Source organism: Haliotis rubra, unplaced genomic scaffold, assembly GCF_003918875.1.
Source record: "Haliotis rubra isolate DU_JTF1 unplaced genomic scaffold, ASM391887v1 Scf134, whole genome shotgun sequence".
Taxonomy (NCBI): Eukaryota; Metazoa; Mollusca; class Gastropoda; order Lepetellida; family Haliotidae; genus Haliotis; species Haliotis rubra.
In genome coordinates, this window is record NW_025765270.1 from 1,151,579 (window position 1) to 1,178,187 (window position 26,609).

Below are 26,609 nucleotides of genomic sequence, written 5' to 3' on the forward strand. Positions count from 1 at the left end.
TCAAAATGGTTGCCTTAATTATTAGTTGATGTGAACAATGGGTTGCCTTCATTAGTTGGCGTGAACAATGGGTTGTCTTCATTAGTTGGCATGAACAATGGGTTGCCTTCATTAGTGGATGTGAACAATGGTTTGCCTTAATTATTAGTTGATGTGAACAATGGGTTGTGTTCAATATGGTTTGTCAGTATGGCTGACATTTCATGTGTTTTTTATGTTCTTTCTTAAAACATCAGTGATAGACCGAAATAACCTACAGGAAACTTTGAATTATGGATTACCTGCCTTAATGAAATAAGTCCTCACATATATTAACACCATTCATAGACCAGCAATTTTTGACGACATTGACTGCGGTATTTGAATATGACATTAGGCTGTACGCATGACAAAACAGTCTGATGTAGCAATAAATTGCCAATTCAGTACAATGTATGCTTTCAAACGTAACAATTTTACCATGTGTCCTAACACTAGGTTTTCACTTGTGTTGATGAATATTGTAGATAGGTGAGTTATATGCAGGTGAGCATAGAATAGACCATTCAAGTATATTGATTGTGTCGGCAGAATGCAGCTGTGTCCGTGACTGCCTGTAGTAAAGTGATTATTTAGCAAGTAATTAGCCGAAATAATGGGTGTGGTCATGAGTAAATAGTGGTTGTGGTTGTATAACAACGAATCTGTAAATGGAAAGTTCATGTATACATTTTTTTGTTGAAATCAGTTTATGCAGTGTATTGCCTAAACGAAATTAAAATTGTTATCGATATGATGTGAGAGGCTTATCTGTTTTAATAAGTCGGTATTGGATTGGATTTCCTTATCTTGAAACAATAACGTAAAAAAAAGGTTTTATCAAAACACTGCAAAATATGTATTAATAATAGAATAAATTTAACAATATATCATTTAGAGCATAGATTATTGCTTTGTCCTTATGTTTGGCTGTCTGTAGATCAACATAAAAATGAAAATGAATATCTGTGGCTGTATATGTTTAGGATTTAATGTATTTGGCCATTATGTATTGAGAGCAGCATGTTATATATTTTCAAACAAACGGATATATATTTATTACCTCTGTGCAGGCTTGGTGCCACAGGTGGCATAGTCATCTAAAGTGCCCCAATATTCAGTACAGGGTTTCAGCCCTGATTCCAGACATATGTCATAGTCAGTTTGAATCCTGGCTCATCCTGATTGTTTCTGTTTGTTCATCCTGATTGTTTCTGTTTGTTTCTGTTTGTTCATCCTGATTGTTTCTGTTTGTTCATCCTGATTGTTTCTGTTTGTTCATCCTGATTGTTTCTGTTTGTTCATCCTGATTGTTTCTGTTTGTTCATCCTGATTGTTTCTGTTTGTTCATCCTGATTGTTTCTGTTTGTTTCTGTTTGTTCATCCTGATTGTTTCTGTTTGTTTCTGTTTGTTCATCCTGATTGTTTCTGTTTGTTCATCCTGATTGTTTCTGTTTGTTCATCCTGATTGTTTCTGTTTGTTCATCCTGATTGTTTCTGATTGTTTCTGTTTGTTCATCCTGATTGTTTCTTTTGTTCATCTTGATTTTTTCTGTTTGTTTCTGTTTGTTCATCCTGATTGTTTCTGTTTGTTCATCCTGATTGTTTCTGTCTGTTCATCCTGATTGTTTTTGTTTGTTCATCCTGATTGTTTCTGTTTGTTCATCCTGATTGTTTCTGTTTGTTCATCCTGATTGTTTCTGTTTGTGTTTGTTTGTTCATCCTGATTGTTTCTGTTTTTTTCATCTGATTGTTTCTGTTTGTTCATCCAGATTGTTTCTGTTTGTCAGCACAATAGGTCATAGGTTCCACCAAAGTGGTACTGCCTGAGATCTGCATCACTCCAGACTTTCCTCCAACATTAAGTAACACGACATGATATAAACGGAAGACTGTTCAAAGACAACTCACTCGCTCACTCTGAGGAGGACTTCTCCTCTGTGTAAGGTCTTGACAATGGTCACACAAAATATGATGCATTTGATCAGTTATTTGAAAGGTTAGCAGTTACTGTAGTTTGGTTAGCTTTTATGTCTTTAGTTTTCTAATTAATCACGGATGCAGCTGTCACACATATTTCAAATAATCTTGAATTAATTCTATTCCATTGTGGCTCCAGGCTCTGGTAGGTCCAATCCATAATATAACTTTATTGCTACCATACTTCTGAAGAGTGAAAGATAGGCTGAAGCATATGATACAAGAAACATTTGTGTTGTTCTGAAGGCTAACATGACATGCAAATATGGCTTGCTCCCTGCCCATGTGTCTCTGCTGATTATGTTCTGCTACATGCATCACTGCAGGGGAATCAGTGATGTCACATCCTGTATTTGAATAATGGTAACGTTCCAACAACAATGGTAGGAACAGGTCCCCAACAAGCCCATAGGATTCTGGGTAGGAACAGGTCCCCAACAAGCCCCTGCTGGATTCTGGGTAGGAACAGGTCCCCAACAAGCCCATGGGATTCTGGGTAGGAACAGGTCCCCAACAAGCCCATGGGATTCTGGGTAGGAACAGGTCCCCAACAAGCCCATGGGATTCTGGGTAGGAACAGGTCCCCAACAAGCCCATGGGACCAACAAGCCCAACAATGGGATTCTGGCTAGGAACAGGTCCCCAACAAGCCCATGGGATTCTGGGTAGGAACAGGTCCATGGGACCAACAGGTCAACACAAGCCCATGGGATTCTGGGTAGGAACAGGTCCCCAACAAGCCCATGGGATTCTGGGTAGGAACAGGTCACCAACAAGCCCATGGGATTCTGGGTAGGAACAGGTCACCAACAAGCCCATGGGATTCTGGGTAGGAACAGGTCCCCAACAAGCCTATGGGATTCTGGGTAGGAACAGGTCACCAACAAGCCCAGGGTCACCAACAAGCCTATGGGATTCTGGGTAGGAAACAAGCCTATAGGATTCTGGGTAGGAACAGGTCCCCAACAAGCCCATAGGATTCTGGGTAGGAACAGGTCCCCAAACAGGTCTGGGTAGGAACAACAAGCCCATGGGATTCTGGGTAGGAACAGGTCCCCAACAAGCCCATGGGATTCTGGGTAGGAACAGGTCACCAACAAGCCCATTGGATTCTGGGTAGGAACAGGTCACCAACAAGCCCATGGGATTCTGGGTAGAAACAGGTCCTCAACAACCCTGCTGGATTCTGGGTAGGAACAGGTCCCCAAATGGCCTGTGGGATTCTGGGTAAGAATCTGGAAGGGTGGCAGTGACTGGATTCTGTTGGGGTTGATTGGGGTTGTTGGGGTTGATTGGGGTTGGGGGTGATTAGATTAACAAGGTTGAAGAGGTTGATTGGGTTGTTGGGGGTTAATGAGGTTGATGAGGTTAACAGTGTTGTTGGTGTTGACTGGGTCAGTGATTCTGGTGTGTGTGTCATGCCTTTACTAGTCTCAGTTGTCCTGTTATGTAAAAGTTGCCGTCACTAAAAACGTTCAACAACATGACGAGACACATAAACAAAGAACTCACATCCTTCATGGAATGAAACCAACATAATTTCCCCAACTGAATCATGTTCAGTTTTGTAGAAAGGACAAATTTGAAAACCTTCGTGGCATTTATGAAGGAATCTGTAACGTTTTTCCTCTGGCATTGGTGATAAAGTCTCCAGGTTTATTGGAAGCAGCTGGTTATGGCATTTGAAACTGAAAGCTTTGATGGATGTTTGGTATTTTTCATGTAGTGTCTATTAAAGGTTATGGCAGGAATTAAAAGGGCAAGCCATCTCACAATCAATAATGTGAATGTAGATGTCGCTTAGTAGTGATAATCACATGAATACACTTCAGTTAATGAGACTGTCTATAGAGTTCTTCATTAGCCACATACTGTCAGTACTCTTGAACACCTGGTGTCATCACTGATTTTCACTGATCTATTTACATATTTTTCACTTCTTTTGCCTTTTAAGCCTAATCACATCTGTTTCTGTGTATAGTGCTGAGTGGATGGTCTCTGGGTCTGACATTTTATAAGTATTCCCCTAAGAAGTTGTTCTGTGAAGATCCAGGTTAGAAATTGGTCTTCATCAATCCGTGCATGTTGTAGGAGGCATCTAACAGGATTGGGTAGTCATATGCCATATATATATATAGATCAATACTCATGACAATAATCACTAGATTGTCTGGTCCAGAATTAATATTTTGCAGACCATGTAGCTGGAATATTATTATATGAAGCGTTAAGCAAGAAATAATAAGAAACCCTAACACTTTCAGAAGACATTGTTGTTTTATATAAGTAGATGCAATTTCTTTCATATTCAGCATCTTGCATTTTTTTATATTGATCAGAAAATCTATAAAGCAAGTAATTAAATTGTTGAGACCTATCTGAGATTATCTATCCTCTTGGTAATGAGTTGCATGGTCCATGTTCTGGAGCAGCAGGGTTGTTGTGTAGGAAAGGCTTGTTTGGAAACACACCACACAGTAAAGTACACATAAAACCCCTCACATCTGCCCCAGGGGCTGGAAATAGACAGAGAGAGAGAGTATACCCACAATCTGATCAGTCTACGTACCAGCTGCTGGTACCAGTTGCTGTACGGACAGATGCATGGCTGTACACTGTACATTCTAGTGTGTACTGTTCCAGTCTTGTAGTGAAGCTGGATCTGTGTTGTGTGTGGAGGGCCATTTAGTCCCTCCTGTTGTAGTACGGACAGATGCAGGGGCATACACTGTATTCAACTCAACACTATGGTGGAAGTTGTGTTGCCTGACAGTGGTGAGACTGACACATTGCCCCTTTGAGATTAGTACAAACAACTGGAGGTGCTGCGTACTGTACATTCTACTGTGAACTGTGGTGGCCGTGTTGGCTGACAGTGGTGCGTGTGACCAGTGCCAATTGGTCTGTGAGTGTAGTACCGACAACTGCAGGCGCTGTGTAGGCTGTGTACGCTGTAGTCTAACCCTGTGGTGGAATCTGCCAGTGACCAGGGCAGCAGGCTACTCCAGTGTTATGGATCTGACTGGCCTCCCTGCGTGGCCTGTGTAGAGGACTGCGATGTGCCAGGCTGGTATTGACAGTGGTGGATATGGATCTGTGAGCTGTCTAGCTGCTGCAGCATCAGTTGGGGAGAGCTGGACAGGAGGGCGGTTGTGTTGAGGAGGTTGTGAGGGTGGTCGTCGTTGCTGTTGCTGTCCCTGCACTGCTTACCTCACTGTGTAAACTCGGCGAAAGCTTTATTCGGAGGGTGGGAAAGTATTTTGAGAAGCTGGAAGCTATTGTTGGCAGTGTGCTGTTTGCATGCATAGCAGTGTGAGGAGCTTTATACTGAGGTGTTCAGACGCAAGTTATTGGAAGTGTAGCTGTGATCGGGAGTGTAGACAAGTGATTGGTAGCATAGCCTGGCAATACGAACCACGCTAGACTGGTGCCATGTATGTAGGGATGACACGCCTACCAAGTGACATTCCACAGCCACAACCGTGAATCTGGTGGTTCTTACGAAGCAAGGACAAGACAAACTCCCAGCAGCCCATGTCGCTGAGTCGGGATACTAATTAACTAACCACTGACCACGGGAATCTGGTGTGACCACACACCATGGCCAGGCCTCACTACAGGTACTGAACCATTTCACTCTACGCTAGTTTGTTTGATTGCCTTATTCTATAAGTCCAAGTTAGTGCATGCTGTTTCACAGGCTCTACATTAGTACCAATTATTCCTTCAATCAACAGTTGGATTGTCTGTGATGGGTTTGTATGAATAATCAATAGGGCTGGTATTTTATGTTGACCACTTCACCTGTGCGTGTTACGAGGGCTCCTGTGTCCACTGTGCCATGTGGTATAGTTGCTTGTTTGGAATTATGACACAGTTTGTAGATGAACTGTATCGCACCTTGGAGAAATAAATTTTGGAGTTTGTGTACAAGTAACATGTGAAGGGTCTAAGTGATGTATTAGCTGGAAATCGGATTTAGTGTTCTGTAGTCTGTCAGCCCCATACCTGACCTAGTGGGTTTCACCAAAGTAGTAAACAAGCTTAACCTTCTCTGGCTTTCCTCCATATTAAGTGCACAAAGTTAGATACTAACTTAAATATTTTTCAAAGGGCATTAAACTCGCTTCATTCACTTCATTGTCATCTTCTGCACTGAGGGTGGTGGTGCTGTGGACCAGGTCGCTAGAGTCAGATCTGCATTCTTGCCTGGGTTTGAATCCTAACTTTGCCCCGATTTAGTGTTAATGGTTTGCAAGCTCCATGCTCATGAGTGTTGTGAAGTGATGACTATCAACAAGCTGCATTATTTAGGGTTGGTGATGTAAATATTGTTCAAGATGGCAACAATCCTTATGCACTCGCACAGAAGTTCTAAGTTAATAAGGTCCTGCATTTCTTCTACAGGAGGTAAATATTGTGTGTGTTCAAACTGATGGATGTATTTCTACAATTTCACCAGGTGTTTTCAAGTTTTCTCATTTAGGAATCGGTCAAGCAATTATTCAGGAAAGTAAAAACAACGTCTGATCTTGAGCAAGGTATGATTGATGTAGAATGACAGATGAAATATATATATTAAGACGATAGCAGTTTACGCATCTAAACTTGAATAGTGCACTTGAATTTATAATTGTACATGTACAAGAATACCAGCTGATCAGTACAGATTCCTGTGTAGTTCCAACTGGCATTACAGTAATGTCGCTATTCCACTGTACTGCCATGTGTCTGTAAGAGTGAGTGAGTGAGTTGGGTTTTATTCCACTTTAGCAATATTCCTGCAATATGACGGCAAGGGACACCAGAAATGGGCTTCAAATGTTGTTGTCTGCAAGAACACTGCTTGACTCCACTGACATATACACTGGTCTCAGCTATCTTTATGATTTACGGAGAAAATCTAATCCCAAATATAACGTGTTATATATTTACAATTCTTAATGTAACATAAAGTTATATTGTACCTTTCGTTACCTTCAGACATGACTAACATGGAAAATGATAGGATTGCAGTGAAATGAATCTATATTATATCATGTCAGATAGTGATTGTTGATAGTTTGTTTACATGTGAAGCTAGATTTTGTCCCAGTTTGTCTTATATTGATCAATCACGATGTGACTGTGTGTTGAAGATTTCTACTTACTCCAGTAAGGAACTGTTTACTTTGTGATAATTACTTCTGTCAATGATCCAACTTTAACACATATATAATTTGTATTTATATGTCAGAACAATGTGATTCTCAGCAAGACTGACTGACTGAGTTTGGTTTTACGCCGCTTTTAGCAATATTCCAGCAACATCATGGCAGGGACACCAGAAATGGGCTTCACATATTGTACCCATGTTGGGATTCAAACCTGGGTCTTCGGCGTGACGAGCCAATGCTTTAACCACTAGGCTACCCCACCGACCCGATTCTCAGCAAGAACATTGTATTTCTATATTAAGGACATAAAATTTAGAGCTATGAAGTGTACAAATAAAGAGACACAAAAACACTGAATACTAAGTGAATCAACTTCACCGTCTTAAAAGTTACAAAACAAACACAGATAATAATATTGTATCTTGAAATGCTAGGGACGGAGGGCTTGAATGTTTAATTCACTGATTGCCTGAGACTGGAATTCCATGTTGTATGCATGTGTGGGAAGGCCATGATCAGCAGTGCATGCAGGCATCAGCTGGTGATAGACATGCGTAACTGTTGCCGCAGGCGTGGGGAACTAGAGCATGTTTTAGTACTTAATTACACACTATACGTTGTTGTGGAGGATGAATTAATTGTGGATATGTTGCTTTAGTCAGTGCGACTCAGTTGAACAGAGAGACCAGCGCATCGTTTACTGGAACTGCTGTTTGCTTGTCAGTAGACATACTTATATTGGACAAAACTCATGATTACAGTCAGTTATTGATCAATCAGAGAGGCTGGTTCCTCAGAATGAACAGAGCTATAACCATCGTATGTATTGATACTATCCTAATAACAACGAAAACAGCTGTTGTTGCTATGTATACCCTGTAAACAGCATAGAAAAGTCACGTGACATCGTGTTTCAACCCAATTACCAACTGTTTGAAGCAGCAATTACAGCTGAAGCATTTGAGTGTTGAATATGAGTATATATCAATCATCTGAGTATATGTGAGATATATATCAATCATCTGAGTGTTGAATATGAGTATATATCAATCATCTGAGTATATATGGCATATATATCAATCATCTGAGTATTGAATATGATTATATATCAATCATCTGAGTATATATGAGATATATATCAATCATCTGAGTGTTGAATATGAGTATATATCAATCATCTGAGTATATATGAGATATATATCAATCATCTGAGTGTTGAATATGAGTATATATCAATCATCTGAGTATATATGGATTATATCAATCATCTGAGTGTTGAATATGAGTATATATCAATCATCTGAGTATGAATATGAATATATATATCAATCATCTGAGTGTTGAATATGAGTATATATCAATCATCTGAGTATGAATATGAGTATATATATCAATCATCTGAGTGTTGAATATGAGTATATATCAATCATCTGAGTGTTGAATATGAGTATATATATCAATCATCTGAGTGTTATATGTGAGATCATGAGTGTTATATGTAGATGTAATCATCTGAGTGTTGAATATGAGTATATATCAATCATCTGAGTATATATATGCATATATATCAATCATCTGAGTGTTGAATATGAGTATATATCAATCATCTGAGTATATATGAGTATATATCAATATATATCAATCATCTGAGTGTTGAATATGAGTATATATCAATCATCAATCATCTGACATATATATCAATATGAGATATATATCAATCATCTGAGTGTGAATATGAGTATATATCAATCATCTGAGTGTTGTATATATGTATATATGAGATATATATCAATCATCTGAGTGTTGAATATGAGTATATATCATGCAATCATCTGAATGTTGAATATGAGTATATATCAATCATTCAGTGTTGAATATGATTATATATCAATCATCTGAGTGTTGAATATGAGTATATATTAACTTGCAACTTTGTAGAATATAATATACAGAACAAGACAGTTAGGGATCCTGAATATTTGTGTGAAGTATTTTTCGTAAATTGTGAGCTGAGTTTTAACTTCAGTATATCGAAAATAACAAGTATTCATATGATATAATTAATTCTGAAAATGTCTATGTTTATGATACCTTCTATATATTTGTTTTAGCAGAAAGTAAATTGAAATTTGATAAATGGTAGATAAAATATTAAGTCAGTCATGTCACTTCAGCTTACATGATGCACTTACTGAGACATTTGTGGTCAAATACACTGTTTTTTATTGTCCGTTCCCTGATCAGTTGATCTGTATACTTCTAAGGTTGTTTGTATGTTGTTTAACGCCACAGTCAGCAATATTCCAGCTTTATGGTGGCAGTCTGTATATAATCTAGTTTGGGCCAGACAATCCAGTGATCAACAGCTTGAGCATCGATCAACACCTATGGGATATGATGATGTATGTTTACAGGACTATGTCAGTATTAACCACCCAGCACGTAAAAACACTCCAGCTGCTATAACTATAGTGCCAGTTAGAGACTTGTGTTAGAGCCTCATAACTGTTAGAGGAAATACGGTATTTATAGGCAGATCCAGATCCCCCTTTTGTCATGAAAATTTATTAATTGACCATTGAAACTCTCGTGAAAAGAAGTGTGCACCTGTACTTTCTCAAGAGTGGTCACCACCCTGGCCCCCCCTTTCTCAAAAAGCTGTATCCGCCCCTTGTATTTCAGTTGTATCACGTGATATAAGCTTGATGTAATGCAGATCAGAGACATTGACCATTTCTTGAAACTGACAAGCATGACTATAGTGCTGACAGCACCCAGAACCACAATCAGGGTGAACCAGGGTTCGAACCCGTGGTCGCAATTTTCTGACGAGCCTAAGGGAGACAACTCTGTACTTCAAATTCTGAAGCCTGATGACTCAGCCTCCCCTACCAATCTGTGTTCTATCATTACCTCAAATACTGACTCTTGCACTGTATCACAATAACGATAGAAAAACAAAATATCATTCCTTCACAGCCATTTTTAATGGATGTTGCATGTCTAAATTGTTTCTGTAAATAAGCCAGCTGGAAATAATGGCCCTTTAAAAGGATTAGAGATAAATGTTTTCTCCTTTAAAAGAATTGAAAACATAATGACATTTAAATGGCTTGTGATATCACGATCAGTGCATAACTTGCATAACATTTACTCAGCATGATACAGTGATTATAATCCCTCTCAGTACCTGTCCATGCTGATGTACCAAAGTAGGAAACTGTTTTAAGTCTTGTGTTAAACTGAGCCTTACTGACTACAGTGATGTTAAACTGGAGTACTGTTACCAGTGGCGTTGGCTCAGTTGTGTGTCATAATACCCAGAGAATAATGCTCATATTATCCCTCACTGGTTTACCTGGTCCGAATAACTCACAATAATAATGCTTATTATCACTCACTCTCTCACTCACTCACTCACTCACTCACTCAAGAATCCACCTACCAACCCACCTACCAACACACTCACTCACTCACCTAATCACCCACCCACTCACTCACTCACCACATCTCACTCACTGACACACCCACCCACCCACCCACCCACTCACTCACTCACTCACTCACTCAAGAACCCACCCACTCACTCATTCACTCACTCTCATTCATTCAATCATTCATTCATTCATTCATTCACACACTCACTTCACTCACTCAAGAACCCACCCACCCACTCACTCACTCACTCACTCACCACATGACCTCCTTACTGACTGCTTCTGTGCAGCAGCACCTACCACTATCAACATTATATATATTCAGGGAGTAAGTGTTAGTCTACACCTACCAGAACTAGTCCACTTGCCTAGTTGTAATGCTCAATAATCACAGGTCATCAAGTAGAAACTGTACATGCTTTCCTTGGTTGTGATTATAGTAACAGGTTGACGTATGTGATCCAATTGTTGGGAGATAAACAGCTGGAACAGTAATAGTCAACAGTAAAAGTTTACTACCAAAAATGTTTTAAGCTGTTGGAATTGTCATCCAATTCCCATGATACTTTGAGTTAATAGTGTGGAACGTGTGAAATAGACACATTGTCACTGTTGATTGTTGTACGCATTGCCTGCAGGGATAATATGCATAAAACAACAGGCGTACTGCTACATCGCATAATTACAACCCAATTACAGGCCACATCACCTAATTCTCACAAAGTTCAGATCGCCCTGATATCTGGGATCACTGGGCCACAGGGCCTTAAAGGAACAGGCCATGTAATTTGACGGGGGTGTTTTCAAAATAAGAGTAACTATTCTGACTATACTCTGCTGATGATATTATCTTCCTCTGATAGTCTGACAAGTATATACTCACTTTGTCTAATTTCCCTGCCTATTTTCACCTAATTCCCAAATTGCCAAATATCTTTGATTACTGGAGCTTAGAAGTTCAATGGACAGCCCAAGTCATTAGACAGGGGTGGGTAGCCCTTGAACAAATACATAGTCTTTATAAATGCATATTTTTGATAGAAACAAATGGCTGCATTTACATTGGAAGCGAGCCTCATTGAGCTGGGAGATATCAGGTGATCTTAGACCAGGAAGTGTCCAATTGCTTCATTTTGGGCAATTACATTGCAGGCAGGGCCAGGCAGAAGGGAAAATAGTATGGTTCTGAGATAACACGAGACAAACTAGGGTAAATCTCCAAAAAGGTTTGAATCAGACTTGTTTAGATAGCCAGTTTGCCTGAACACAATCCCCTCTAACTGTATCTCCTGCAGCTAGTTAGCCATAGATAGGTTGATCCTCAATATGATGTGGAATTAGCTTATACTTTGCTGAACTGATCCCAGCTAAACCGTCCAATCAGATTGAAGAAGGCACATGAAGGACATGAAGCAGTAGAGGCTGCAGGAGGTATCCCCCTTAACAAGATCAGTCCCCCTTTAAACAGGATCAGGGGAGCTGGGTGAACATTACTGTCATGTAAAGAGCTGGCCATTACTGACAACTGGGGCCAGATCAGAAGGCTACTTACAGGTCAGTGCTTAATGAGCTTCAGCATTGGGATCAATTTACCTGATGACCATGACCTCGGCCAGTCTGGCCTGGTTTTGTCCAGCCTGCCTTGGTCTTCTTGTAGACTAAGGCTTAGTCTCTGAATATATATAATTTTGATAGTAACAAACAAGCCCATTTATATTGAAAAGGAGCCCTAGGGAGACCAGAGATTCAAGGCCTGAGAAAATCTAGACTTGCTTTATTTAGGGCTTTAGCATTGCAAAGAGGGCTTGGCAGTAGGGAAATTAATGTGGTTCAGGGACTGTGAGACAGACTAGTCTTCTTGGTGTAACAGAGGTGGTACCGTAGTGGTGGGCAGGCAGGATTCAGAACACTAATGCTTGGTCTCAGGATATAGATGATTTTGATAGAAACAAACAGTTCCTTTAAAATTGAAAAGGAAACCCAGTGAGATGGGAGGAAGATGTAATTATTAGTCTGTGATGTTCTTGCAGATCTTTTGTTCAGCAAAACCTGCTGTGTGTGCTAGTGTTGTGGTTAAGGTATGCACTCGTCAAGACCTGGGTTCCGATCCACAAAGTGTTAGTAGTGCTACGACATTTGCAAGCCTATGATAAACTATAGAGTTACAACAGGTCGTAAACCTATGATAAACTATAGAGTTACGACAGGTCGTAAACCTATGATAAACTATAGAGTTACGACAGGTCGTAACGTTACGGACGCTTTGTGGATTGGGACCCTGGGTTCTATTTCTATGCTGTGTCCTGTGGACCGTACAATGATATTTATTGTGATCTGGCTGAAAAGGGGATCGAACCCGGGTCTTTGGTGTGACAAGCCAATGCTTTAACCACAGGGCTACTCCACTTAGGAGATAAACATCATTCGTTGGTCAATTTCTGGGTGTTATTGAGTATTTGAAGCATCGGGAATTCATTTGGAACCGACTGCGTCAGCCGGAGGTTTCAAATGAAATATTCCTGTGCTTCAAATACTCAATAACACCCGGAAATTGGCCAATGAATGATGTTTATCGACATTGTAAACACAAAATTTAACCAAAAGGTCTACACACGTTTTTGTGTCTGCACTCATTGACATTGAGTACGGGTATAGCAGTCAAATGTCATCAGCCGGCCGTTTCGGCTGTCTCCCATGGTAGCATCTGGAACTGTTCATTTGTGACGTCATTCAGACTTTACATCACAATATGATTTTAATGACGTCATCACAGCTGACGACGTAACAATACAATGGTGTGAGCGATGTTTGTATGTATTAATACGCAGCGAATTTCCGGGAATCGAATACCATTTGATCACGTTTTTCAACCAATCAGATTAAAGAACACAGTGACTTTTGGTTTACAATGCTCCTTCAACAATGGTGTTTGCCTGTAAATAACCTGACTTAAACACTGATGTGTAATAGACACGAGACGTTATATAGCACCCATTCTTTTATATCACTGCAGTTATAGTCCGTTTGGCTCAAAAGCGGACCGATGAATTGCAATCTAACTCGAAAACTAATAAACATAACATACTCAATGAAACGCTGATCATAATCAAAACATCAGACTAACTCTGTGAGGTTTTTGCAGAATTTTTGTCCTAAAAATAATAAAGTTGTTTAACAAACTATCATTAAATTATTTACACAGTTCACTGTTTGTTACGAGGGAGGAGTGCAGAGAAAGGGACAGCCAGGTGTTCGAGAACGGATGGAGACGTAACAAATAGTGAACTGTGTCAATATTTTAATGATAGCTTGTTAAACAACTTTTTTAATTTTAGGACAAAAATTCTGCAAACACCTCACAGAGTGGGTATGATGTTTTTATTATGATCAGTGTTTCATTGAGTATTTTATGTTTATTAGTTTTCGAGCTAGATTGCAATTCATCGGTCCGCTTTTGAGCCAAACGGACTATAATCTTCAAGCTGTTGTTAGGCTAGCTGCAATACATCTCACCTGTGCTTAATATACTGTGGCATTAGTAAACAAACCCCGGTACCAGTGTCTGGTGTACGTTGTGGTCTGCCACGCGTTCCAGTCTGGTGCCCTGGTCCGGTCTGATACCCGCTTCCAGTCTAGTTTACAAGAGGTGATTAATGTTCCGTGGGAAATGGAGACATTAATTGTGTCTCTGTAATTAGGGTAATCATTTACAGCTAAATTGTCCTGGATAATGATACTGCCATTAGCGGATGAGTAAAGTGTTGTTTAAATGACACAATGTCCTAGTGCTGATCTTTATGTCTGTCAGGGGGTTGTGCATATCATGAATGGAGATATATGGAACACGTGGAATAATTAAGAACAGACAATAATTTCAGGGTGGGCCCATTTGTTTTTTGCAACACGTTTCCTTACTTAACCGTTGATTAAATACAGAACTGTTTTTTGCATTGATGGCAGACTAATGCTTACTCTCTGAATATATATAATTTTGATCGTAACAAATAATCCCATTTGAATTGAAAAGGAGCCCCCTTGGGAAATTCTGCACCTTAAGAAATCTGGACTTTAATTGGGGCTTTAGCATTGTAAGGAGGGCTAGGCAGTAGGTAGTCTGTCATACAGACCCTGAAGCAAATATATCCCAGAAAGAGCATGCAAGTCTAGATTATATTGTAAGTCTAGATTTCCTCAGTTTCAGGCTGAAAATGAAGAAAGTCTCTGGGCTCCTTTTTATTATATTTTATGATTATTATTTAGGAACTTTCTTTTCTGTAAATGTTCATTTTATTAGTGTAGGCAGTAGGGAAAATAATGTGGTTCAGGGACTGTGAGATAGACTACTTCGATGGTATTAGCTGTATTTAAACTGCAGCACTCACCAATATACCAGCTGTATGAATGAGTTTGGACCAGACTATCCAGTGATTCATACTACAAGCAATGTTCAAGGTTTGAACATCTAGGTTACCTAGTCCAGTTAGTCAACACATATGATGACCTTGATTGCTTTGGACCGTTTCTAACCATGAATCTTAATCTGAACCACTTTCAATAAAACTACAAAATCATTTCTGCAAATCCAGTATAATGTGAGTGGTTTAGTTGAGTTTAGCACTGATTTGACGAATATTCTAGCACGAGAATTGCATGTCAGCTTGATGAAACTCACATCTCAGACATTTACCATTTTGGTGAAGCCCACGGTGCTGACAAAACCAGAAACATCAGAAATCAGGTTTCTAACCTGTGGATTCAGCTTCCTGATATTCCCAAGGGAGACAATTTTGCAAAGGGAACTGCTTTGCCTTTGACAGCTGGGCCACCATGTCCCCCAGCCTAATGTTACATCACCGACCACTTCTTTTGATGCTACTAATGTTTGCTCAGCTGCCTTAATTCCTGGCAATTATCACCCCTCATTGCATGTGTTTTCTATTTACAGGAACCTGGGCAAGTCTGGGCTCCGAGTCTCCAATATTGGCTTTGGTAAGTAGAAATTAGTATTTATGATTTGTAGACTATAAAAACTGCACTGAGAACAATATACACAGGTTCCAGTACGTGAAGAAATCAGTGTACCAAGCGATGTGGAATGCTTGGCTAGTGGTAGGCGACTGACTGTTCTGTATTCCCAGACAGAGAGGCGTTTCGGTGCAGAGAAATGATCTTTCCTACAATTGCTATGTCTGAAAGGATGAACGACTTTTGTTTTGGAGACTGTCCAGCAAACATAAGTTTTGAGAAAAACCTTTTTTAAATGACAAGTATTTTTGTCCAGTATTTCCTGACTTTTGAGATAGATAAGTGGCCTTAATATGGAGATATGTGACATATGACACAAAGCAAGGAGGTAACCTATACTGATATATACTACACCATCATCTAACAGAACAAGGGTTTCAGAGGCTTCTGTCTGTGAATGTACTTAGAAACATCACATTTCCTATAAGATTAAGGTTTTTGTGCAGTTACCTCCAGTGTCTGAAAACTGAGAGCTGCCTTTCAAAGGTAACCCATTTGTCATGTACCACTTGATTCCTCGGCAGAATGAAAACTGATTAGTTAAAGGTTTGAATTTTTATAAGACGTGTGTTGTCAGATATTTCCACCGACAGAGGCATTGCATGCTTGTCTCTACAAAAACGAAATGCTGGAAGGAGGAAATTGTTGTAGAATCCACCCACAATTTAATTACGAGATGATACAGACATTCACAGGGCATGAGTGTTGCCAAGAAGTGTTTTGTTCTGACAGGAAGATACTGCACAGATACATGTTTTAAGATAATGACCTGGAGATTACCATGTCATAGAAATACCACAGTCCTCCATGATGGTAATTTGTATGTCCACTTGCGCTGGCACATTTAACAAGATAGAAGACTTCATCTCCCGGGGGGGGGGGGACGGGGGGGGGGGGAGGGAATCTGGTGTGGAATGTAGGTTCAATGATTGTTGTATGAGGTTTGGATGCCATCTTGGTGACCTGTGGTCTTGTGCACAGAGTGCAGGTCACAAATCTAGTGAAGTTAAGCAACGTTGGATGTGGAGAGTCCTTGGATGGGTGGCCGTTGTTGGCAGCTTCAGTCCTGAGAGTTTCCAGGACTTCTGTCCTGCCCAACAACAATCACATGTGACATATGTGGCCTCACCTTAGGCAAGTGAGTTTGTTCAAAATTGCCTCTGTTCACACAGCAGAATATGGGTACCCGGTAGCATGAGTCATATGACTATTAACCTTCTACGCTTCACAGGCAGCTTGGGTTATCTGGGGTAATAAATGTTGTATGCACTTAGACCATGTCCCTGCGGCATGGAGTTCAACGCTGTATAAGTGGCCAATCATTATTATAATTATATTGTACAAAGCAACCATAATGCTATGATTGTTCATGTTGAGGTATGGCGGTTACAATCACCTCGGCACTAAGATCGGTTTGTACCCAGACATCAAGGGACATTGCTCATTATTTCAATCACCAGTTTGTCTGGACCAGAATCAGCTTTTTGTTGGTTGTTGAGTATAGAAACATACATTGTTGTTTCATCAGATAAGGAAGAAAGGGAACACCAATTGTGATTTTGTTAACTGTATTTGGGGCCTGGAGAAAGGTGAATATGGTGAATGAGTGAGTGAGTATGTTTTTTTTGCAATATTCCAGCAATATCATGGCAGGGGACACCAGAAATGGGCTTCACATATTGTACCCATGTGGGGAATCAAACCAGGGTTTTAAGCGTGACAAGCTTACACTTAAACCTGTAGGCTACCCTACCGCCCCTTGTATATGGATGATTGGGATAATAACCTGACAAATTAATGTAAACTGGCCTGATAAGCCAGCTGTTGACGGCTGGCATGTTCACCTGGGAAAGAGCTTACCCTTTAAAGAACTCACCTTTATAGGTACTCACCTGTTGCAAGCTCAACAGACTCAGGGTTGATTGATCATACAAGTTTGTTTTGTCAGTTGGGGGATGGATTTTAAACCAGCTTTCCTCCACCATGTAACTGAAGGAATGAGCTCTGTGACATTCTACTAAACGTTATCCAGATCTGATTTCAGTATGGGATAATTTGGCACTGCATTTGACATTGCTGATGAGATATTTCACTCTTTGAATGAAACTGTTGATACCCCTGGCCATTTTCACAAGTACATGTCGCTGCCAGGTAATGGCGCCAATGGTGGAAGCTGTCACCACCAAACTGTTGTAGTGTGTGCATGTCACAGCTCTGACAGGTGATGGCGCCAGTGGTGGAAGCTGTCAGCGCCAAACTGTTGTAGGTGTGTGCATGTAACAGCTCTGACAGGTTGGACAAATACATGGGTACAATCACCCACTGGCCATGCACAAGTCAAGCACAGAGGCAGGTGAATGTGAGGCCAGAGATTTCTCGGGGCTGCGTTCTGATCAAGGACAATGGCGGAAGTTCTTTATATTTTCTAAGGCGTTGTAGATTGGTCTGTCTGCCTTCTATAATAAATCATGTATACATAATAACAGCAACATGTGCGTTTACAGTCCATGACTATTGTACATTGTATGTCGTGTCTTGATGTTTGTCCATTGTGCATGTTCGACATCTACACTGAAACTACGACGTATGCATGAACTAATGTACAAGCACTGTTGTCTCTGGAGAGTGCTCACAGACATGCAAGTCTGTTTTAAACATTGCTGCCATTGTAGACATAATCTGGAACCTCTCATTGCTGTTATTACGCAGTGGACTTTCAAAATGTCTCATTATTTGGCACATGTATAGCTAGTAGTGGAGCTTAACATTTATGTTCCTTTTTAGTAGATGTTAGTGTTCCTGGCTTTCTGAGCCACTTGGTGGAAGACTTGGTGTCACCTAGCTAGCACTACTGATGTGGAAACTTGGAGGAACATATCTTCCATCCTACCACACTCTAGCCTGAGCCATTATGTTCAATCAAAATATCTCCATACATTAGAGCACAATGGCCAGAAGTTTAGCATGTGGTTGCCATGGAAACCAAACCAAACTTAAGCCGTAGAGGTAAGGAAGGGTTCCAGGACAGTATGGGGTCAAGGGTTCCAGGACAAGCAGATTGATAGCAGAGGTGAATGTTGCTGGTTGTCCAGGACTTGACACACACTGACCTGCCTGTGGGTAACCCATTCAACTGACGATGTCAAGGAACTGGCCAGTGTGGTGGAACAAAAATAGATATGTTCTCCTTCAATCCAGACAGAAGAAAATCAATTTGGAAGAAATAGGAACTTGAGCTGCTATCAAAACCTCCGGTGAGGAGACAAACAGTTATCTTTCAGGCTGATCAATATTCAACAGTTGATGTCTTTGTATCTTTCCATGTTTGTAAGGAGCTGGTAGGGTAGCCCGGTGGCCAAAGCATTCGCCTGTTGGGCTGAAGACCCAGGTTCGATTCCCCACATGGATACAATGTGTGAAGCCCATTTCTGACGTCCCCCGTAGTGTTATTGCTGGAATATTTCCAAAAGTAACGTAAAACTAAACTCACTCGCTCCATGTTTGTCCAAAACAGAAATGTTGACCACTTGGTCCACGAGGTCATTATGCATTCCATTCCAGTGTTCTGCTGTAGGGATTTCAGGAGTTTCATGCCCGTCTCTGAACAGAAGAGGTCGTTTGAAGGCCAACACCATTGCTGGTTTCCCTTTCAAGCTTGCTGGTCTCAACATGGATATTCTGTGGTAGAAGAGGTCCCCACCGTTACTATTGTCAATACTTTGTTGCTGGTTTCCTTGTGGGTGTTACAGGGCAGGGTAGGCCTGCAGGCCTTTCTATGGATATTCTAGAGTCAAGTCAAGTCAAGTCAAGTTTATTGTATTCAAGGCCTCCGGCCCATATACAAGGAGTTACATACATATACATAACTACAGTACATAATACAATGGCAATTATAATGGTTATTGCTTAGATAACCTATCATTTCTCAAGACAACAGCATGTTTTACAAATAGAGAAAGGTTACGGATAACAGTTTCATTTCTGGAAGTGAGAATCGAGACAAAGGCTATCGTTGGATATTTTGATAGATAATTACTTGAAATATATTTTCTTCTAAGATCATCATAATATGGACATACAAATATAAAATGAATTTAATCTTCAATAGATGAAGTGCATAATGGACAAATTCTCATATTTCTTTCTATAGGCAATCTTCTACCTTTATTAATACTTAAATCTAATAAACCTAGTCGGAGCTGAACAAATGTGCGTCTGATATTTCTTGATGTCAATACAGATAAATATATTTCTGGTTGGATAAGGCTCTTAAAGGACCTATATAGATCATACCTTGAACTATTTTCGAGAGTCGAATGCCATTCTTGATGGAACATATTAACTGACTGTTCTCGGAAACGTTTAAGAGTAGAATAAGTTTCTATCCACGGTAACTGAAACAGCCGATCTGCATGAAGCTTAGATTGTGTGATCTACCTGTTCTGCAACAATGGTCCTTGTATCAACCACCATGTTTTCTGAGTAATGACTGCTACGTAAAACAACATTCACCCATTTTCTCTCCCCACAAGCAGGACAGAACTGAATGGTTTCAGCAGAGATATGGATTTAATATGGGATACAGCGTGAGAAGTACATTCCTGGTGTCTCCACTTTGATACCCAAAAGAGCACTCACTCACTCACTCACTCTAAACTGCTTGTTTCTTATGCCCCAAATTAAGGGTGTGAAATTGCTATTGACAATTTTCACCTTCTTCTCCTTTACTTTATTACATGTTGTGATTATTATGAATGACAGATTCAACAAGATGGGCCAGTATTGATCATGTAACGTATGGGTTCGCAGTAAACAGAGAATCAATAATACATTGCTACCTTTGATGTTACACGTGACAGGAATACTGATCTCTCACAATGACTTTCTCAGCTGTCTGTGCATGTATTTACAATGGTTGTCCATATAAGAGGGTGAAACTGTCAGTTTGTGTTTTGGTGGTTGGGTTTGGGGTAATTCTGAGGGTGGGTGAGGTGACAGGACAGTTGACTGGTTGGGTACTGAGGTTAGAGGTGGAGATGGTTGTTGGTGGACGTCCTGATATGGAGTCAAGTCTTACATTCTTCACAGTCTATGAATACCTACTTGATCTCGTTGCTATATGTCTGAAATAATGCCGATGCGATGTAAAACTCAACTCAACTCAACTCAACTTCACAGTCTAAGGTCTACCCTTATTATGGCTCCAAATCCTGCGTACTTCACCCTGTACAGTTTGGACCATACCAGCTGCAGGTGACATTGTTAGTGCAGTGAGGGGATGCTTAAACAGATCAGTTCAAGGCAGACCGGTAGCCCAGCTTGATGCTTTTATCATGGCAACAGCAGCAACAGGGAGAACAATATGGCCATCTGTTGAAATTGTGAGTGCAGCTCAATGAAATATTGATGGAGGTGCAAGCTGCTGTCTCAGACATAATTGCCCTTGACTGTAACACACATTCTTGCCTGTGGAATCAAGGTCAAGGTCAATGGTTGGATACAGTAGGGGAGACAATGTAGGGAATGGGAGGGGTCATGTTCTTATGTTTCATAAACAGAAATGTAGAATTCATTGTTTAGTTGCAAATGTAAGGCTTGGTTACAATGGAACACATTTTGTTGGATATATCAGTATTGTACTTCATTATTCATCTTTGTGTCATTGGGGCGGTGGGGTAGTCTAGTTGTTAAAGCGTTGGCTCGTCACGCTGAAGACCCGGGTTCGAATCCCCACATGGGTACAATGTGTGAAGCCCATTTCTGGTGTCCCCTGCCGTGATATTGCTGGAATATTGCTAAAAGCGGTGTAAAACCATACTCAGTCAGTCAGTCTTTGTGTCATTCCTCGGGCAATGCTATGTAGACTTCTACAATGTACAAGCGATGTATGCAGCTATCAACAAAATGCTCCTATACCCTGACATAAGTGTGAATTATCCTACCTTGTATTATCATCACCAATATTAACTGTATTGGCAGAAGGATGATGATGATGATGATGATGAAGATGATGATGATGATGATGATGATGATGTGTTTATGACATTTCATTCTCATTGTCATATTCATTGTTATATTGTTACAGTTATTATTGAGTATATTGTCCTATATATTGATTTGTAAAACAGGGACCATGACTGAAAGTGTTATCTCTGATTCTTTCTTCAAGATGCCTGTCAATTCTAAAGCAGTGTATTTTGAAAAGGTTATTTATAATATTTTGAATCCGCAACATTTTTCTGAAAGCAGCCTGCATATACATGTGGGCAACTGGCTGTCTTCTGTGCCTGACATACATGACTGCGTTAATCACCCCCCTGGCCCCATCCATCCAAGGCTGGTTAGTTATGACCACTTAGCTAATTATCACCGAAAGCTTTGATGAGATAATTTTCAAGAGCAGTTTTCCTGCAACTTGCACTCCAGTTTACAAGGGCTTGACAGACAAAGTGGCAACATTTCTCTGCCCTACACACTAGGGGCCATATTCACAAAGCAGCAGTAAATCATAAAGGTCATGTTTTTTTCTGTGTATGAATATTCAGATGTTCTGGTGTTCTACGTAGACTCTGTCAGTATATATAGCATATGCTGTAACTGTGGATTGGGTGGTCAGTAGTTACTATAGCTGTGGATTGGGTGGTCAGTAGTGTTGCTATAACTGTTAATTGGGTGGTCAGTAGTGTTGCTATAACTGTAAATTGGGTGGTCAGTAGTGTTGCTATAACTGTTGATTAGGTGGACAGTAGTGTTGCTATAACTGTGGATTGAGTGGTCAGTATTGTTGCTATAACTGTTGATTGGGTGGTCAGTAGTGTTGCTATAACTGTTGATTGGGTGGTCAGTAGTTCAGCTATAACTGTTGATTGGGTGGTCAGTAATGTTGCTATAACTGTTGATTGGGTGGTCAGTAGTGTTGTTATAACTGTGGATTGGGTGGTCAGTAGTGTTGCTATAACTGTTGATTGGGTGGTCAGTAGTGTTGCTATAACTGTTGATTGGGTGGTCAGTAGTGTTGCTATAACTGTTGATTGGGTGGTCAGTATAGATGTGATGACTGTGATTACAAGGGATCACTGAACTTGAGCACTCACAATTAGGCGTCTTACTCTTGAGAGTGGGTCTCAACCTCCAAACAGTACTAGAATCTATACTTTACGGAGAAAATGTAATCCTAAATACAGCACGTTACATTTGACCACCTTCCGAAAGGCATTTTGTATTCACACATAGCAAATCATTTTTACTGTATATATATGAAATAGGATAACATTTGCTTGTGAATATCATTGAACATTGGCTTACTGATGCATGATGATGAAGAACTTCTGCTCTTTCCAGCAGGTTGTGTCATACCTTATTTGTTTGATGATGTGTGGTCCACCAGATGTGATTACAATCCAGGATGACATTTGTCTGGGATTTGACTACAAGCACCTTAAAAGAGCCTTGAAAAAGCCTAGAATTTGCTAAAACAAATCTGTACCAATGCAGTTAACAGCTTGCTAAAATAATTGCTTATCATGATGTAAACTTAGTCGTGTATAATTATCCAACCAGGCATAACCATTATGAAATTTTGTACGTGGTGGCTGATTACTTGGAGTATGTAATCCCTGATTTGGGTTAAGGACATTTTTGTTGATACATCCCAGGAATTATCTTGTGGTTGAGTGGAGTATCTTTATTTAAATAGTTTGCTACTCTCACTTGTTGCCCCCATGCTAGATAAGTAAAGATAAACAGCATGCTTGTCAGATATGGGTAGACACCTAGAGGACACATATTGAACACAAACCAGGCTACATAGAAGATGAGTACACAAGTATTATCATACTGAAATTTTGAAATGCTAGTCAGTCTTGCAAATGGTAGATGACCAGTTGTATAGAATATATCATCTCATTTATTGTTTGATTCTTTTCTAAGTTAGTTCTTTTTGATGAAACGTTTTGTAGAAGACTAATTTTAATTATTCAAATAGTCGATTGTACAATTGTGACTATATCATGAGCAGATATTTGTACAGTACAACCAGAAATTATTGAGAATTTAAAGATTGTATTTTTATATTTTTTTCACTCATTACTCACCTATTAAATGCGAATATTAGACTAAATATTTATACCCATGCTGTGATATGACTGATATATTGCCCAGGCACCATCGGTTTGTCTGACTAAAGCTTTATATCCATGTCTGTGATATAACTGATATATTACCCAGGCACTCAGTTTGTCTGACTAAAGCTTTATATCCATGTCTGTGATATAACTGATATATTGCCCAGGCACCCAGTTTGTCTGACTAAAGCTTTATATCCATGTCTGTGATATAACTGATATATTACCCAGGCACCCAGTTTGTCTGACTAAAGCTTTATATCCATGTCTGTGATATAACTGATATATTACCCAGGCACTCAGTTTGTCTGACTAAAGCTTTATATCGATGTCTGTGATATAACTGATATATTACCCAGGCACCCAGTTTGTCTGACTAAAGCTTTATACCCATGTCTGTGATATAACTGATTTATTGCCCAGGCACCCAGTTTGTGTGACTAAAGCTTTATATCCATGTCTGTGATATAACTGATATATTACCCAGGCACCCAGTTTGTCTGACTAAAGCTTTATATCCATGTCTGTGATATAACTGATATATTACCCAGGCACCCAGTTTATCTGACTAAAGCTTTATATCCATGTCTGTGATATAACTGATATATTGCCCAGGCACCCAGTTTGTCTGACTAAAGCTTTATATCCATGTCTGTGATATAACTGATATATTACCCAGGCACCATCTGTTTGTCTGACTAAAGCTTTATATCCATGTCTGTGATATAACTGATATATTACCCAAGCACCCAGTTTGTCTGACTAAAGCTTTATATCGATGTCTGTGATATAACTGATATGTTACCCAGGCACCCAGTTTATCTGACTAAAGCTTTAATATATCCATGTCTGTGATATAACTGATATATTACCCAAGCACCCAGTTTGTCTGACTAAAGCTTTATATCGATGTCTGTGATATAACTGATATATTGCCCAGGCACCCAGTTTGTCTGACTAAAGCTTTATATCGATGTCTGTGATTTAAATGATATATTACCCAGGCACCATCTGTTTGTCTGATTAAAGCTTTATATCCATGTCTGTGATATAACTGATATATTACCCAGGCGCCCAGTTTGTCTGACTAAAGCTTTATATCCATGTCTGTGATATAACTGATATATTACCCAGGCACCCAGTTTATCTGACTAAAGCTTTATATCCATGTCTGTGATATAACTGATATATTGCCCAGGCACCCAGTTTGTCTGACTAAAGCTTTATATCCATGTCTGTGATATAACTGATATATTACCCAGGCACCATCTGTTTGTCTGACTAAAGGTTTATATCCATGTCTGTGATATAACTGATATATTACCCAAGCACCCAGTTTGTCTGACTAAAGCTTTATATCGATGTCTGTGAGTTTGTATGACTAAAGTTTTTATACTAAAGCTTTAATATATCCATGTCTTCTGTGATATAACTGATATATTACCCAGGCACCCAGTTTGTCTGACTAAAGCTTTATATCCATGTCTGTGATATAACTGATATATTACCCAGGCACCCAGTTTGTCTGACTAAAGCTTTATATCCATGTCTGTGATATAACTGATATATTACCCAGGCACCATCGGTTTGTCTGACTAAAGCTTTATATCCATGTCTGTGATATAAGCTTTGATCCATGATATATTACCCAGGCACCATCGGTTTGTCTGACTAAAGCTTTATATCCATGTCTGTGATATAACTGATATATTACCCAGGCACCCAGTTTGTCTGACTAAAGCTTTATATCCATGTCTGTGATATAACTGATATATTACCCAGGCAACCATCAGTTTGTCTGACTAAAGCTTTATATCCATGTCTGTGATATAACTGATATATTACCCAGGCACCCAGTTTGTCTGACTAAAGCTTTATATCCATGTCTGTGATATAACTGATATATTACCCAGGCACCCAGTTTGTCTGACTAAAGCTTTATATCCATGTCTGTGATATAACTGATATATTACCCAGGCACCCAGTTTGTCTGACTAAAGCTATATATCTGTGCCCACAAGCTCATTGATACCATAGTGATTGTTGTGAAAGAGTATTCACATTGCGATGGGGAGAGACAGGGCACTCACAGAGTCAGCCCCAGGTGCTTTGTGTTTACTACAGGAATAATGATCCGCAAGTTCCGAACAGGTTGCAGTGTTACACAAGCAGTGTCTGCTGCAGGGAATAACATTGGATATCGCTTCAGGAGAATATGTGTCTCTTTGCCGTGTTTATTTTTGGCCACTGAACAAGGTTATATACAATGTCAAAAAGGCCTATTACAATAAACAGGTGATAATACCCTTGATACACGCACAAATTCAAGCATAACTACAAAATTATCAAAGACTGCGTGGAAATGCCACATGGCGATGCAGCTACTGAATGTGTCTCATGAGAAATGGCATTATAGCATTTGAAGGAATATCAGATAGTGGAGCTCATTCATGGAGAAAATGAAAACCAGAAATACCAACCAAGGCTAAAATTGTCCCTGTGTCTAAAAATATATGTTTAATCTTTGATCATAACATGAACATAAACGATTGATTGTTACTAGAAAAAGAAGAAATAATAAACATTTTCTGTGTAAGCCTGTTAATATGAGTCTGTCCACCAATAATTAGGTAAAACTATTTAGCGTGTAATTACAGCAAAAGTAAATTCTCCAATCAAAACTGTCTGTTGTCAAAATGAGCACACAGGTTTTGGCAACAGTTAATTTCCATACCACGAATCAGAGACAGGGTGTGGCAGATGTTCAGGCCAGAACAACTTGAGTTTTGTGGAATGGTGAAATTTGTTGATATTGTTCAGGAATGGGTTCTGACTGGTTCGGATACATTACTACACTTCAAACCTGATGC

General features: G+C 39.7%; 1 protein-coding gene across 12 annotated transcripts in view; it reads left to right on the plus strand.

Annotated features, from left to right (window-relative positions):
* LOC124267811 (voltage-gated potassium channel subunit beta-2-like) overlaps positions 1 to 26,609 on the plus strand; it is a 161,405-nt gene that overhangs the window by 70,895 nt on the left and 63,901 nt on the right. For 11 of the 12 annotated variants that reach the window (XR_006896132.1, XM_046702800.1, XM_046702802.1 and 8 more), the window contains exon 3: positions 15,537 to 15,580. Coding sequence is in view for 11 of the 12 variants with exons in the window: in XM_046702800.1 (XP_046558756.1) it covers positions 15,537 to 15,580 (44 nt within the window). In the remaining variant the exon portion in view is untranslated. Of the gene's footprint in view, positions 1 to 4,576; positions 5,619 to 15,536; positions 15,581 to 26,609 lie in introns of those variants that run through there. The other variant, XM_046702801.1, reaches the window with a different exon arrangement.